General features: G+C 41.1%; 1 protein-coding gene across 3 annotated transcripts; it reads right to left on the reverse strand.

Annotated features, from left to right (window-relative positions):
* Positions 1–750: 750 nt before the first annotated feature.
* SMIM30 (small integral membrane protein 30) lies at positions 751–3,651 on the reverse strand. 3 transcript variants are annotated; one of them, XM_030961058.1, is made up of 2 exons: positions 3,543–3,651; positions 751–2,761 (listed from the first exon to the last, which is right to left on the reverse strand). In XM_030961058.1, exon 2 carries the CDS (start codon positions 2,688–2,690, stop codon positions 2,505–2,507), a length of 186 nt encoding a protein of 61 aa, XP_030816918.1. In that variant the 5' UTR covers positions 2,691–2,761; positions 3,543–3,651; the 3' UTR covers positions 751–2,504. The 3 variants fall into 3 exon arrangements, with proteins under 3 accessions (XP_030816918.1, XP_030816920.1, XP_030816919.1); XM_030961060.1 differs by lacking the exon at positions 3,543–3,651 and adding an exon at positions 2,991–3,462; XM_030961059.1 differs by lacking the exon at positions 3,543–3,651 and adding an exon at positions 3,046–3,461.
* Positions 3,652–13,629: the final 9,978 nt, after the last annotated feature.

Genomic DNA, 13,629 nt, shown 5'->3' on the forward strand with positions numbered 1-13,629 from the left:
TTCTTTGCAACTACAAGATGACTGTGTCAAACTAAGGGCACCAGCTCCCTGAAGTGCTTTGAAGTAACAGTTACTGAAATGGGATAAACAAGTAGTAGGACCATGAGAAGTACATCACTGCACAAATGTTAACTGAAATCATACCTTATGATACATTAGCTCATAAAGTTATCTAACATAAGCAAAAGTAGGTATCAAAATAATAGTCAACAGAAGGAATTCCAACAGTTACAGTCACTTCTGTCATCTCAATTTTTCTTTTCATAAGAATACTCCATCAAGCTGTTGACAAATCATACATCAAAGTTTATTAAGACAGAGGAAAAACAGGGGTATCTGATTTTACACTCAAGTAATTGACAAATGCAAGTCTTTAACAATAAAGCTTCTATCAGAACCCAGGAAACAAAGCCATTATGCTGTGCAAACACCTTTCAGTGGAGTACAAACAGCTTTGGGCAAATAATACAATTCTCATATCCCTATTGCCCGGCGGTAATTAACTCTGTTACAATTTTGTTCTCCTGCAGTGAAAAACTGTAGCCCAATTCTGTGAAACTATTGCCAGGGATCTTTTCTAAGGTATAGATAAAGGAGTCTGTGAAAATCTGCTTGTGTTAAAATGTAGTCTATTGAAAGAGCAATACTTAATATTTTAGTGAAAAAATGCCAATATTTTTTAACTTTGGGAACTATAAAGTGAATTGAGTGGCAATTTTGTGGGGGATTTTATTGGTTTTTGTTGGGGGATTTTTTTTTTTTTTTTTTTTTTGTTTAGCTAAGCTGGAACATCAACGATCACCCTTCAATCTGTGCTTGCACCCACCCAGCTGAATTATCATGAACAGAGTAATCTACTGCTGCTAGGCAGCTTTCAAAGGTGATACTTGTCTGAAGGTCCTCTTAGGGCTGTAAATTTCATTTCTACATTGTAATTGTGCATTCTGTCCCTTTCTTCCAAAAATGGCATGCAGAAATCAGGATCTGGAGAACATGATCTGCCCACCCAATTACTTACATAAGACCTGCCCATAGCCATTGCTTTGTGCCCTACTGAACAGAGGCACAGAGGAAGTGGAAGAATACAAAAATCAAAACACATAACTCTGAAAGATAAAAGCCAAGATTTCTAGCAAAGAGTGGCAGTGTCCACAGCACAAGATCAGAAGGAAATTCTTTGAGCTGTGGAGAGCTCATCTTCCTGTGCTCCTTATTCTGTTGCTGTTACAGATTGTGCTCCTTGGCTCAAGCTGGAACACCCTAACAAGTCAGAGAAACTTGTGGCAGACATTCTTGGCTGAGCTATTTTACCTTTGGTACTTACAGAAACAGACACACTACTGTCTTTCAACCTTATACCACACAATCTGACTGAACATGAATAGAATAAGACTATTTACATCTCCCATTTTGCAGCAGGATTTTTTACTTTGGTTTTGGTCCCAATCTTCTGTGGAAGTCATATGCATCAGTTAGAGAAGCCTAAATGTTTAACTAGCAACATAGGTTTCTCACAAGGAATCCACAAGTACGATAGACTAATTGACTAAACCCAGAATTTTAGCAAGTTCTTTCTACATTGTAAAAGAAACATGTGCATAATGGTCTTGTTATAGTTCTAATAACCTTCTAATGCAGAAATACACAGAATTCCTCATCAAAATAGTTAAGTCTTCAGTTTTGGAGAAAAAAGTGCAAACACCAAATTAACTAAGCCTTAAACCTGGTTTGCCTAGAAAAAAGCTGAGTACAAAAAATAAACAAGAGACAAAGCCCATATTCCTAATCTGATTTACATAGCCTTACATGTAGTTTTCTGTGAAATACATGTTAAGGAGAAATGGTGATCTCATTCTTAGGTGTATCTACTTGATAATATGAATACAGGCTACAGGAGTGGCATGTTCTAAAATACTCTATGAATATTCTAAAAGAAAAAAAAAAGCCTTTCATGTTTCCTTAGTTCTCTTAAGTCTCATCCATGTGACAGCAGAAGTGAGCTGTTAGGTGTTAACTGTCATTACAGAGAATGTGAGCGCGAGCACACAAGTTAGAGCAGTCTGCTCGCTAGCTATCTGGTTATGACTAATTTCAAATCTCTTGTCATCTTGACTGGAAGATTAATAGCTGCTTCCTCCTGATTTAATATTGAAACCAAAATTATGGAAATTGTTGATGGCCTCTCTCACTTGCTAAATTTATAAACTCTTACTGTGAGCCTCTCTATGGTTTTACTTCCTCATTCAAAAAGTTTTTACCCTTCTCTAAGGCAATATTTAATCACAAACAATATAAAATTATCTTTTTGTAATGAGGACAGATCATACAAATCCCTTTTACTAGTACAGTCTTGTATCATCTTTACTCTGTTATACTGAACAGTAAGAGGGGTTTGCAGAAATATCTACTACACATTTTTTGAAAGTTTCCCAGAACCAAAGCTCAGTCACACCCAACCCCAAGCTGTGTTCAGAAATTCACTTCATCTGAACGTTTTCTTGAAATCACTGCTGCCCATTCCTTCTCCTTGCGTACACGCCAAGGCAGGCGCAGAATCCGACCACACTGACAGCGAGGCCGAGCAGGAAGGCAATGGTATCTCCTGCGTCCAGGGCTTCAACTACGGGCAGCACCAGCAGCAGTGACACGAGGACCAGGAAAAGTTTGGAAGTGTTCTCGGTTGAAGGCATGCTGACAAGCAGCTGACCCCAAGGGGAAGTTAAATGAAGAAAATGGTGGACAGCAGGTACTTCACTGGTATCTACAAGAAAAACAAAAGGAATGTTACATGATGTTCCTTCCTCCTCTCCTGGATTTGTCTTGCCAAAAGCCAACTGATTGATGCATTACAGGTATCTGTGTGGGGCTCATGAAATCTAGGTTTAATCTTCCCAATTACCAAAGTAAATGACTTATTATCATGAGACAGCCACAGTGGATTTGCTACCTTGTTATGTAACTCTGTGGAAACTAATCTTTTGAAGACTTACCGTGAGGTAAAGTCAGAACAGGCTCTCCTGCCTGCAGCTACCAGAGCCTGCTTACCCGGTGCCTTGCTACGCGGGCCTGTTTCAGCAGGTGTTCACGGCCTGATGGCTGCCGCACATCACTCCCACACACTTCCTAACGCCGGCCATCCTCGGGATCCGTCAGCATGGACAGACTGCGGTACACTGGGGAGGGCGTGAATTTAACCTCCGGGGCAGTGTCACCGTGCTCACCCTCACCGCGGGACAAACGTCTGTCGTGGTTCCTACAACTTGGAGAGGCGCTCCCCAGGAGTGCGCCGGGACCAGCCCGGACCGCCCTCTCCGCAATAGTTCTTCCCGCGGGGATGGCTCGTTCGCGGGGTGCACACAATAAAATCCCGCGCTGGGACACCCGAATAAGTGGCTGCCCCGCTCGCACTCCGGCGGAGCCAGCGCCGGACCCCGCCGGCCCCGGGGCGCCCCGCCTCCCGTCCCGCCGCCGCGGGGCTGCGGGGCGCCCGCTCCTTGGGGCAGCCCCCGGCAGGCCCTGCCCGCACGGTGCCCCGCAGTCACCTCCTGCCGTCGGCTCCGGGCTGGGGCCGTCCCCGCTCCGCGCCGCCCGCGGGGCGCTCAGCAGCCGAAGGCGCCGGCCCGCGCCGCCCCGCCGCGCTGCCACTGCCCGGCCGCGGCCATGACAGGAAGGGGCGGTGGCGCGGCCGGGGGCGGGTGTGACCCGGCCGAGCCATCTCCGCTCGGCTCCGCTCCGCTCCCGCTGCCGCGCCCGCCCGCTGCGCCCCGCCGCGCCCGCCGCGATTCCCGGGGGGCGGCTCGGGGGCACCGGCGCTGCCCGGGCCAGGCCCCGCCGGTGGCCCCGGGAGCGGTGCTCGCCAGGCCGGCCTAGGCCTAGGCCCGGAGGGATGCGGAGCCCCGAAGTGCCCGAGGTGCGATAAACGGGACCCTGAGAATGTCAACAGAGAGCAGCGGCCACCTGTCCTCACTGCGGTTCCATGGAAGTGAAAGTACAGAAACACACTGATTTGGGTCGTCTGATCTTTTTTCTACAAATAAACTAGTAGAAGAAGTCACCATGAGTTTGCATCATTTCAGATTTAGGCCTTTGTGATAACAGTCCTAGGATATGCCATCATAACCAGTTCTTACTCTGAGGGAAGCAGTTGGAGCAGTTTTATACGGTGGAAGGCAGCCTGTGGCCTTGTAAAACAAAAAAAACTAAGGGAAGTGTTAACAGGTAATTAAGTGAGAGCAATCCCCAAGATCTTAGCTTGTCCCAATTTTTATCTTGTTTATCCTTTGGATAAGGCTGCTTGTAGAAATTGCATATTAGGCTGTTTTGTGGTGCTAGGTAGTTCCTAAGCAGAGCCCAGTCTTATTTTTCAGTGGCAAAGGTTTGTGCCTAAGTTTAGATAAAAGACCAGTGAGCAATTATTATAAGTTCCTAGTATGTCTCTTTGGAGTGCTCAGAGAAATAACCTAAAGAAACTGTGCTAATTTAATGTCAAAACCAGTATAGAATTTGTAATTCATTACGACAAGCCTTAACTCATGACTGAGAACCCATGTCCTCACAATGTTCCCTATGACTTCTGTAAACACTTCTCTTTAGCAAAACAGTTTCTGATGAGCTTCTTCAAAGAGAAATGGAGATCCAGATAGGGCATTCAACATACATACAGCTTTGCCTCTGCCTTATAGAATTTCACTGTAATTGCTTTTGAGCAGCCATTCCTCATGGCTATAGGGACTTCACACATCTGAGGTGGGATGTTACTATTGTGCCAACAATAATTCTTTTATTAATGCCCTTCTTTTCCCCATCAGTCAGGATCCATCAGCTATCAATTGTCATAAACAATAAATTTCCAGGGATAAAAACATCTTTTTGCTCCTTTATTCCAAGTACCATGAAAGCATCATCTTTCTGAGCAGCAGTGCCTAGAGTCTAATAATGCAAATAATTATGAGTATGAGTATAACTCATAACCATCCTTTTTATTAACTAAATGCCTATTTCACAGTTTTTCAGTTCTTAAATACTTGATTCTTCATGTTCAGTTCTGAAGGCATTTTCTCAATAAGCTGATGTCTGATAAACTCATGGGAGAGAAATCTGGAAATTTCTGATAATATTATAGCATGGGGAAGAGTAAGACCATGGTGCCTAGCCCATTCCCTAATCAGTCACAGATAAATCATAACCCCTAAAGAACCCGAAGAATGCAATTTAAAGTGCAGGATATATAATCTCAATCACTGCTGTCACCTCAGAAGAGTGGGCCTTGGAGTCCTGGCCCTCTTAGTTCCTTGCTTAGCCCATTTACTGCATCCTGCACTGTTGACAAGTAAATGTTACACTGTTCTGCAATGTCAAAAAATGTTGAATTCATCCCTCTAAATTTCGATGCTGTATTTGTTGTCGCCACCACTTACCAACTAAAATTTTCAGTCGTTGTCATTTAGTCCCACAAAACAGACACAGAGGGATTGAACAATGACTTTCAAGTCTACCTTTTGTAACTAGAAATGTCAGTACCAAAAAGCTGTGGCATTTTTGGAGCCAACTATTTTGAAAGTGAAGAGTGCAAAATCCAAGAGAAAGACTGGGCTTAGCACACTCCTCTTAGTATCTCAAGAACTGAACACATTCACAGGCAGTTGAAATGACACAAAGTACAGCATGCATGTAGAAAATATTGATTTTAAGAGATATCATTTATTGGTAACATGGAAGTGCCATTGAGAGCTAGAAAACAGTACCATTTGGGGATATCTCTTTGGCGTATTGGCTCTTTTAATGCCATTGCATTTTGTAGCTTTGGCTTCAGAAACAGTGCTTCTTTGGAAAGAAGCCAACAAAATCCAAACAGTCAAGGAGGCTCTGTTGGTTTTTGTGCTGTCAGAATAGCAGAGAAATGTGTATTCAGCTTCAAGCTCTGCCATCAACTTCCTGCATCACCTCAGGCAAATCTTCCTTTTGACCTATCACTTCTTTGATTGCTTTGCTCAAGCTATTATGTAACTAATATTCAGAGGAAAGTCAGAGAATTCCCAGAGCTGACAAGCTAAAGCTTTGTAAATTTTGAGCACAAGGCTAAGGAGGTAGGTATATTGTGAGACTGAAAATTGAAAATAAAATGTACTTTCTGGAGCAGAAAAAGTTATAATCAGCTACACCCTGAAGGGGGTATTTGTGGGGGTTTTGGGTTGTTTTTTTTTCTTCCTCCTTTTTGGTTCATCTAGTTTTTTGAGAGACATTTCTTTATTGCGTGACCACGCTGATCTGATGTCATACTTTCACCCCACAAACCCCACATGGCCACTGGCCCCCTGCCCCACCAGCAGGCTTGGGAGAGAGAATCCGAAGGGTAAAAGCCAGAAAACTCATGGGTTGAGATAAAGACAATTTAATAGGGAAAGCAAAAACTGCACTCACAGACAAAGCAAAACAAGGAGTTAATTCACTGCCTCCCACAGGCAGGTGGGTGTTCAGCCATCCCCAGGAGAGGAGGACCCGTTCACACATAACAGTTACTTGGGGCACTGGGTTTGCATGGCCAAGCTTTGGTAGCAGTGGGGCTACAAGGATGGCTTCTGTGGGAAGCTGCTAGAGGGAGTGATAGAGTGGCTTGGAAGGGCATCTGACACCCAGCCAAGCTCAACCCACTACACTTGGCAAGACAAATGCCATCACTCCAACATGAACAACTCCTTCCTCCTTCTTCCCCCCCCCCCTTGACCTACTGAGTATGATGTCATATGGTCTGGAATGTCCCCTCGGTCAGTTGGGGTCACCTGCTCTGGCTGTGTCACCTCCCAACCTCCCATGGACCCTGAGCCCTCTTGCCAGTGGGGCAGTATGAAAAGCAGAGGAGGCTTTGGCTCTGTGTAAGCCCTGCTCAGAAACAACAAAAACATCCCTACATTATCAGCACTGTGTAAAGAACAAATCCAAAACACAGCCCCATACCAGCCACTGTGAAGAAACCTAACTCCACCCTGGCTGAAATGAGCATGTCTGAGAAGTTTTCTGAATAATTTTTTGACATCAGTTGCACTGCTGTAATGAAAAAGGCTAACTCTGGTTATAAATAAGATGCTGACTATGGGGCAGTGATTACCACTTCTGCATGCTCATGTTCACCCTTGAGCTACTTTTCCTCTGATGATACTTAATCTGACATTTAGCTGACTATCACTATGTCCTCATCTTTTCTCTTCAGTCATAGATCTACATCCAGTTTTTCTCCTAGAAAACCATTACTTTCTTCATTTGGACTTCACAGTGTCTTTCTCCTTCTTTGAACAAATAGGCTCTACTGCAACCACCTCATTTTCTTCAGCAGAAAAATATCCAAAGTTTAAATACAGAATTAATTACTTCTATCATTAATATTTTCCATATTTGCTTCTTGGTCTGCTGTCATACAGACGTTGATTTCATTGTTTCTCTTACTTGGTCTCTTATTATCCTTTCCCCTCCTATCCTGTGTGTCTACTTCATCCTGTCTTTTTTCCTTTCTATTTCTTAAAGTCCTTAAGTTTCCTCTCAAATAAAGGTAGGTAATCACAAATCATCCCTCTCATAAAAACACCAATTGGAGTCCCTTCCTATACCTATCACTTAATCTGTTTCATTCCTGTCTTCTCTAACCTCTCCAAACATGCTGTTCAAAATTTCTCTAATCCTACATCTCCTTCAGTATAGCTCAATTCTTCCTCCATCAGCTGGATATCACATGGATATCTCCACTTCACAACTTAGACATAAAGGCCTGTGTTTCATCATAGGCTCTGACTGACGGACTGCTTTAGAAACTCTAATTCCTCTTCCCAAATCCAGCAAACACTTAAAAAACCCCAGTGCACTTCTAAAAAAAAGTCCTTTCCCATTTCTTCTTTTTCTTTTTGAATCTTTAGTGCTGGCTCCTCTTTCTTCTTCTGCTGGGGATGTGCTAGGCTTCCATCTGTGTTTTTTTCAGTTTTTGACTGTCTAGAGATTGTGCTCTGAATGCTCCTATTGACAAATAGTTTTGAATATCATCCATGACTCATGTTTTCATCTTCCCTCTCTTTTTATTCCCCCTCGATTGTGTTGAAGTCTTACTGCTTGTAGCACAGGCCTACTAACAGTTCTCTCTGCCTGTATGGCTTAGTCATGTCCTGTCTCTCATTGTGACCCCTGCAGCTTTGTTTATTCAAAGTGCTGCTGCAAAGGGGCATATCTCTGGTTTCTCATTTTTACTGTGTTCCTTCTCTTTTTAATCCTCTGGTGTTGCATTTCTTCTTTTGCTCAACTAAAGACAATTTTCTTCTCAGTGCTAGAAGATCTTTGCAGTATAAGCTTCCTTCATACTGGCTTAACCTATTATCATTGTCAGGAGGTTAACTTCTCCTTTTCTTTTGTCACCCTGGCAGACTCCTTCTGATCCCTTCAAGAAGCAAAAGTTGCTTCTTTCTGTGAGCACAGAAAGGCTTACAGAAAGAATGGTGCTGTTTTTTGATAGAAAATTCTTTCCTTTGGGGTCACGTACTTCCTGCTGTCCTTTATACAGACATGAAAAAAAAGGATTAAAAAGCCCAGTGATTCCTTTTTCCTCAGTCCTTTAGCCTGGCAGGGGATCTCCTCTGCCTGCTGGAATCTCTTTGAGCTCTCTTGCCAGCACTTGAGAGATGTCTCTGTGCAGCGCTGGCTGGAGCAGAGAGACATGCAGGCAGCTGCCAGCCCTGCAATAAAAAAAGCTCTGGAGTTGGTGCTGGCAGGAGGCAGGAGCAGCCAGACTGCAGGAGTGAGTGCAGAGGATGCCAGCCAGAGTTAAACACCCATTGATTGACTTCCCCACTGAACTCCACAGGGCAATGTGAGAGCTACTCATCAATAGTGGCAAATCTGGGGATTCCCTGTGATTATTATGAACACTGTCATGCTTTTTGTGGATTGTAAGAAGCAGGTTTCTTGGGCTTTTGTAGAAGCATAACAAAAGTAGAGGTAGACAATGGCTAGAATGATGCATCCAAACTACCTCCAGCCTTGAGAAAGTAAAGTCTGAATCTAGTCTTCCTGATTTCAGTGTTTGTACTCTTGTAAGCTATTGAGATGTTCTCACATTCTTCAAGAGTGCTTCCACAAGTAGTTTGAATATTTTATATTGTTTGCCTGTTTCTTTTTGAGAAAAATGTATTTTCCAATATTATCCAGGAAAATGTATACAGCAGAAACAGCTCAGCTTCAGAGGGCCTGGTGATGACAACTTTGTTAGTATTGAATGGTAAATAAAAGAAAATACTCTTTAACATAAGAGAGGTTGAATAAGAGTTAAAGGGGGAGTAGCAGCTGTCATCTACATCACATTATTTTCTATAGTGCATATTTTCTTTTTCCAAGCTATGCTGTCAGATGTTTTCTTGACTTCTGTGCATATGGTTGTTACAAGTAGGAGGAGTTTCTTGAAAATTAAAATAGATTTTAACATCATAGACTTATGTAATCATACGTTTCAAATCTTGATCTAATCAACATTTCGATACCTGTTTAGAGGAAAATATTCACAGTAGTGTTTTCTTTTTCCCCTAATCTTTAGGTATTATCAGAAATAAAGTTTACCTTCTCATGGAGTTTGAGCCATCTAAATCTAAGCATGTTAGTTATAAATGAAAAAACTGACATTATACAAATTGTCCCTCATATTTGCATGCTAAAATATGTTTTATTCAAGATGAGTGCCCCAAGAAATGTTTGCTGAAATTAGAAGGTGGTTTGAGAAAATAAGAAATTGCAGTTATCCTGAAGGTGGTGTATCTTTGTCAGATAAAGGGACAAAATTCAGAAGGAGGAGCTGTGCTACATGCCAAAATTCCTTACCAAGGAAGGAGAGTCACAGAACTGGTGACTGTGAAAGGCATCTCTGGAGATCATTTAGTCCAACCACCTAGTTTTGAATAGCTCCAGGGATGGATACTCTACACTCTCTCTGTGCAACCTGTTGGTGTTTTGTCTGCTGTCATGGTGAAGAAGTTTTTTCATATGTTTAAATGGAGTTTTCTTTATTTCAGTTTGAACCCATTGTCTCTTATCCTGTCATGGGACATCACTGAAAAGACACTGGCTCTCTCTTTTTTAAGCCCCCATAGGTATGTATACTCACTGCTGCATATATGTGTATGCATTGCTAACAACCTGCCTGCCTTCTCCAAGCTAGTGCATCCCTCTAATTTCAGTTTCTCCTCACATGCCAGATGCTTCAGACCCTTAGTCACCTTCCTGGCCCTTTTCTAGACTCATTCCAGTTGTATCCATGTCACTCTGTACTGGAGAGAAGAGGACTGGACCCAGCAGTCCAGCTGTGTCTCAAAGTGCTGAGTGGCAGGATCAGCTCCATTTAACTGCTGGCAATGCTTTTCCTAACACACATGAGGATGCTGTTGGCAAAAACAATGTCCCTACCATGTTGCTATGCCCTATGAATTCTACATGGTCTGAGGAGTGGAGAGGTTTGGGAGGAATTTGTACACCCCTTGGCGACTCTTAAAGTAACCACACATTAAATACTCCGTGGTTCTGGGTCGCTAGTTGTAACACGCTTTTATGTAGTTCTTGCAATGGGTCTTTAAAAATGCAGCTCACTATTTCTGGTCATCAGCTCAGCACTTTTTCTAAACAATCTTTTAAGACTGACTCATATCTTTCAGAACCCTTTGTCATGGTCCATTGTGAAGAACCTGGTCAGGGACCAGGCTGCTCAACTGTTTTGCATGAAGAGTGAACAGTCCTGATACACAGATTTTTATGGAATTATATCCAAGGCAAGAAGTAATTAAATTTATACACAGAATTAAAAATTAACAAAGCCCAAAGAAGAAAAATGGGAAATAATAAAAATATCTGAGACATATAGTATGAAACTATAACTACTCCTTAAAGAAAAAAGTCATAGGTGCAGATTACTCTTTTGAGAACTAATTAAAATATGGATGTTTACCTTGGGTGTTTTTATTTAAGGTTTCTTGAATTCCCTATCAAAAGTATTGTCTTATTGTCTGATGTCGGAGTTTTCCCATTGCCTTCAGTATGCCGATGAATCCATCTGCATCTAAAAACAAGTATGTGTTCTTCCCAATATTGCCAAAATTTCATAAATTTTCTGATGCATGTGCAGCAGTCCAATGGTAGTGGTAAGCCCATGGGAAAACCTATAAATAATTTCATCAAAAGTAATTTATCCTAGAAGCTACATAAAATTGTTTGGTAATTGCTGAAGTTTTGCTGTTGCAAGCTAAGAAGTTCTATTTTCTTTGTGGAATGTATTTTCTATATCTTTATCATAGGAGGTCCTATAAATACTTTGTAGAATGCAAAGTCTGGGTTATTTAACTGCCAGTCAAAAGGGAAGTGGCATCATTCATGAGAGGCTCATTGAATGAGCCAACTATCTGCTTTCAACAGCCTGCTCCTTTTTCATTATTAAAACAGTTTGAGTTTCGTTGTTGAACTAAATACACAGCTATTCTTACAAAAACCACTGTGATTCAGAAAAATATAACTGCATAATGCCTTTGTGTTTCACATGTTACACAAACTTTTAAGGGAAAATTTATTTAGCTTCTATTACCAGTCTGAAAATTCATGCCATAAGAAATACCACTGGGGATGTGTAAACTGAGAAATACAGTTCTAAATACATGTAATTAAAACTGATAAATCTCATCTTAATTACTTCAGTGACCGTCGTCATAAAAACCTAAAACATGTGAAATATGGAAGCTATATAGATGTGTATGTTTGTAATAATATACATAAAAATAATACAATAATAATGATAGCCAGATTAGTATTACAGCACTCAATCCAAACTCACTAGCTAAAGTAATTGAATCTTTTTTTTAATAGATTTAGTACAGTTTGGGTGTTGTTTAAATATTAGCTTTCCTGTATGGATTTTGTGGTGTGTTATGGAGAACAGTGGGGACAATTATCCCCAGTTTACATCTGAGATAATCAAGACATGGAAAAATGAAATGAATTTCTGGAATTCTTGTGGAAGTTCAACAGCCAAGTCAGGGAAGGATTCCTGTGCCTTCTTTTTTTTCTCCACTTCTGTCCCCATTGTAGCTGGTGGCAACTTCCACAGATTTATGTGGAAACAGAAAAGGAAAATACTTTTGTGAAAATGCACCATCTCTGTCAGGATGTATGAAATTTCCTGCCAAAACCACAGTGCCCAGGAATGTCTGAGGAAGTCTTTTGCAATTACAGAGGTCAATCTTTTCTGTGCTGACTGGCCTTATCTTGCAGTGGAGATTCAAACATCACAAAGATGTGATGAAAAATGTAAAGATATATGTAATATAGATATATACTTCTGTCACTACTTCAGAATTTATTTGTAGCATCCTTAATTACAAAACATTTGATTTTACTAATGCTCAAATTCAAATGGGATTAAGGCTACTTCACTTAGAGGGATATTTGCTGTTTTGTGTAACGCTAGAGCAGTACTAGGGAAAATTACACATTTAATGCATTAAGGATGTGTTACTTCTCTTCAGAAGTGTCTAGAAATATGGTCGGCAAAGATTTCATCTGTGGCTGTAAACTCATCAGTATCAGCAGAACAAGACTCCAACTTTGTCAGTTCTTAGATAAAATGTGCAATATCATGAAAATATAAATGTATGAAATACATACAGAAAATTGTGTTTATATGTATATAAACATATGTATGTGTATGTGTATAAGTATGTTTGTGCATAAATACATGTATTCTCTTGAAGTATTTGGGATGTTTAATTTCTCCCTTAGTGTGAGCAGTATGAGAGTCTGCACATTTTGGCTGACATCCCATGAAGCACTTCGTCAGTCACATGCCGCCCAATGCATGTACATGGAACACAGAGTCAAGGAAATGAGTCAGCTGTTTAAATTTACTCACGTGCTTGATTGCTTACAGTGTCAGGAGCAGTACATTTAGGACCTTGCCAGATCAAGCCCTAAATGTGTATCCCAGCAAACAGAGAAGGCACTAAATCCCTTCAACTAGTATCCTGGTTTTTAATAATACTTTTCCAGGTGTTAAGGTTGGATTTTCAGTGTATAGGAGCCGAGCTTTATGCCTCAGTGTTATATATCATTGCATACCTGCAAAGAGAGGCCTTTCCGACAAACTTTGTGATTACATGCAAACATGTAGAAAAGGCAGCTACAATAAAGACCATTTGAAAATAGGTTCTATTATGTAATGCTTCCTGGGGATGTAGAGAGTTAACTCCTAACAAAAGGGATGACAGGAGATTACTGAATTTGAAACCAATTTTGTCTGAGCATCTACATTCTAATGCTTTTGACTAAATGATAAATCTACGATAAACTAAATGATTGCCTATTTGTTGTTATGGCAGAATATCTTGAAAATATTTAATAGGTGATGTTAATTGCTTATATTCATAGTCTCTGGGGTCTTCTTTTTTCCATATCTGTCATCTTCTGGAAGTGTCAAGCACTGAGGTATTCAAAATTTATTCTGACTCTTTTATGATTTGCAGTCCAATTTGAGATAATAAGTCACACTTTCTCTTCCTAGCTTGTAGTAATGTAGCCTCTTATTTATCCATGATTGCAGGAAATTGGAAAGCCTATATCCATTAGGGT

The sequence above is a fragment of the Camarhynchus parvulus genome, chromosome 1A (genome assembly GCF_901933205.1).
Source record: "Camarhynchus parvulus chromosome 1A, STF_HiC, whole genome shotgun sequence".
NCBI lineage: Eukaryota > Metazoa > Chordata > Aves > Passeriformes > Thraupidae > Camarhynchus > Camarhynchus parvulus.

Excerpts from the sequence above, each read along its gene's own strand:
- SMIM30 (XM_030961058.1), bottom strand. The coding sequence starts at position 2,690 with ATGCCTTCAACCGAGAACACTTCCAAACTTTTCCTGGTCCTCGTGTCA.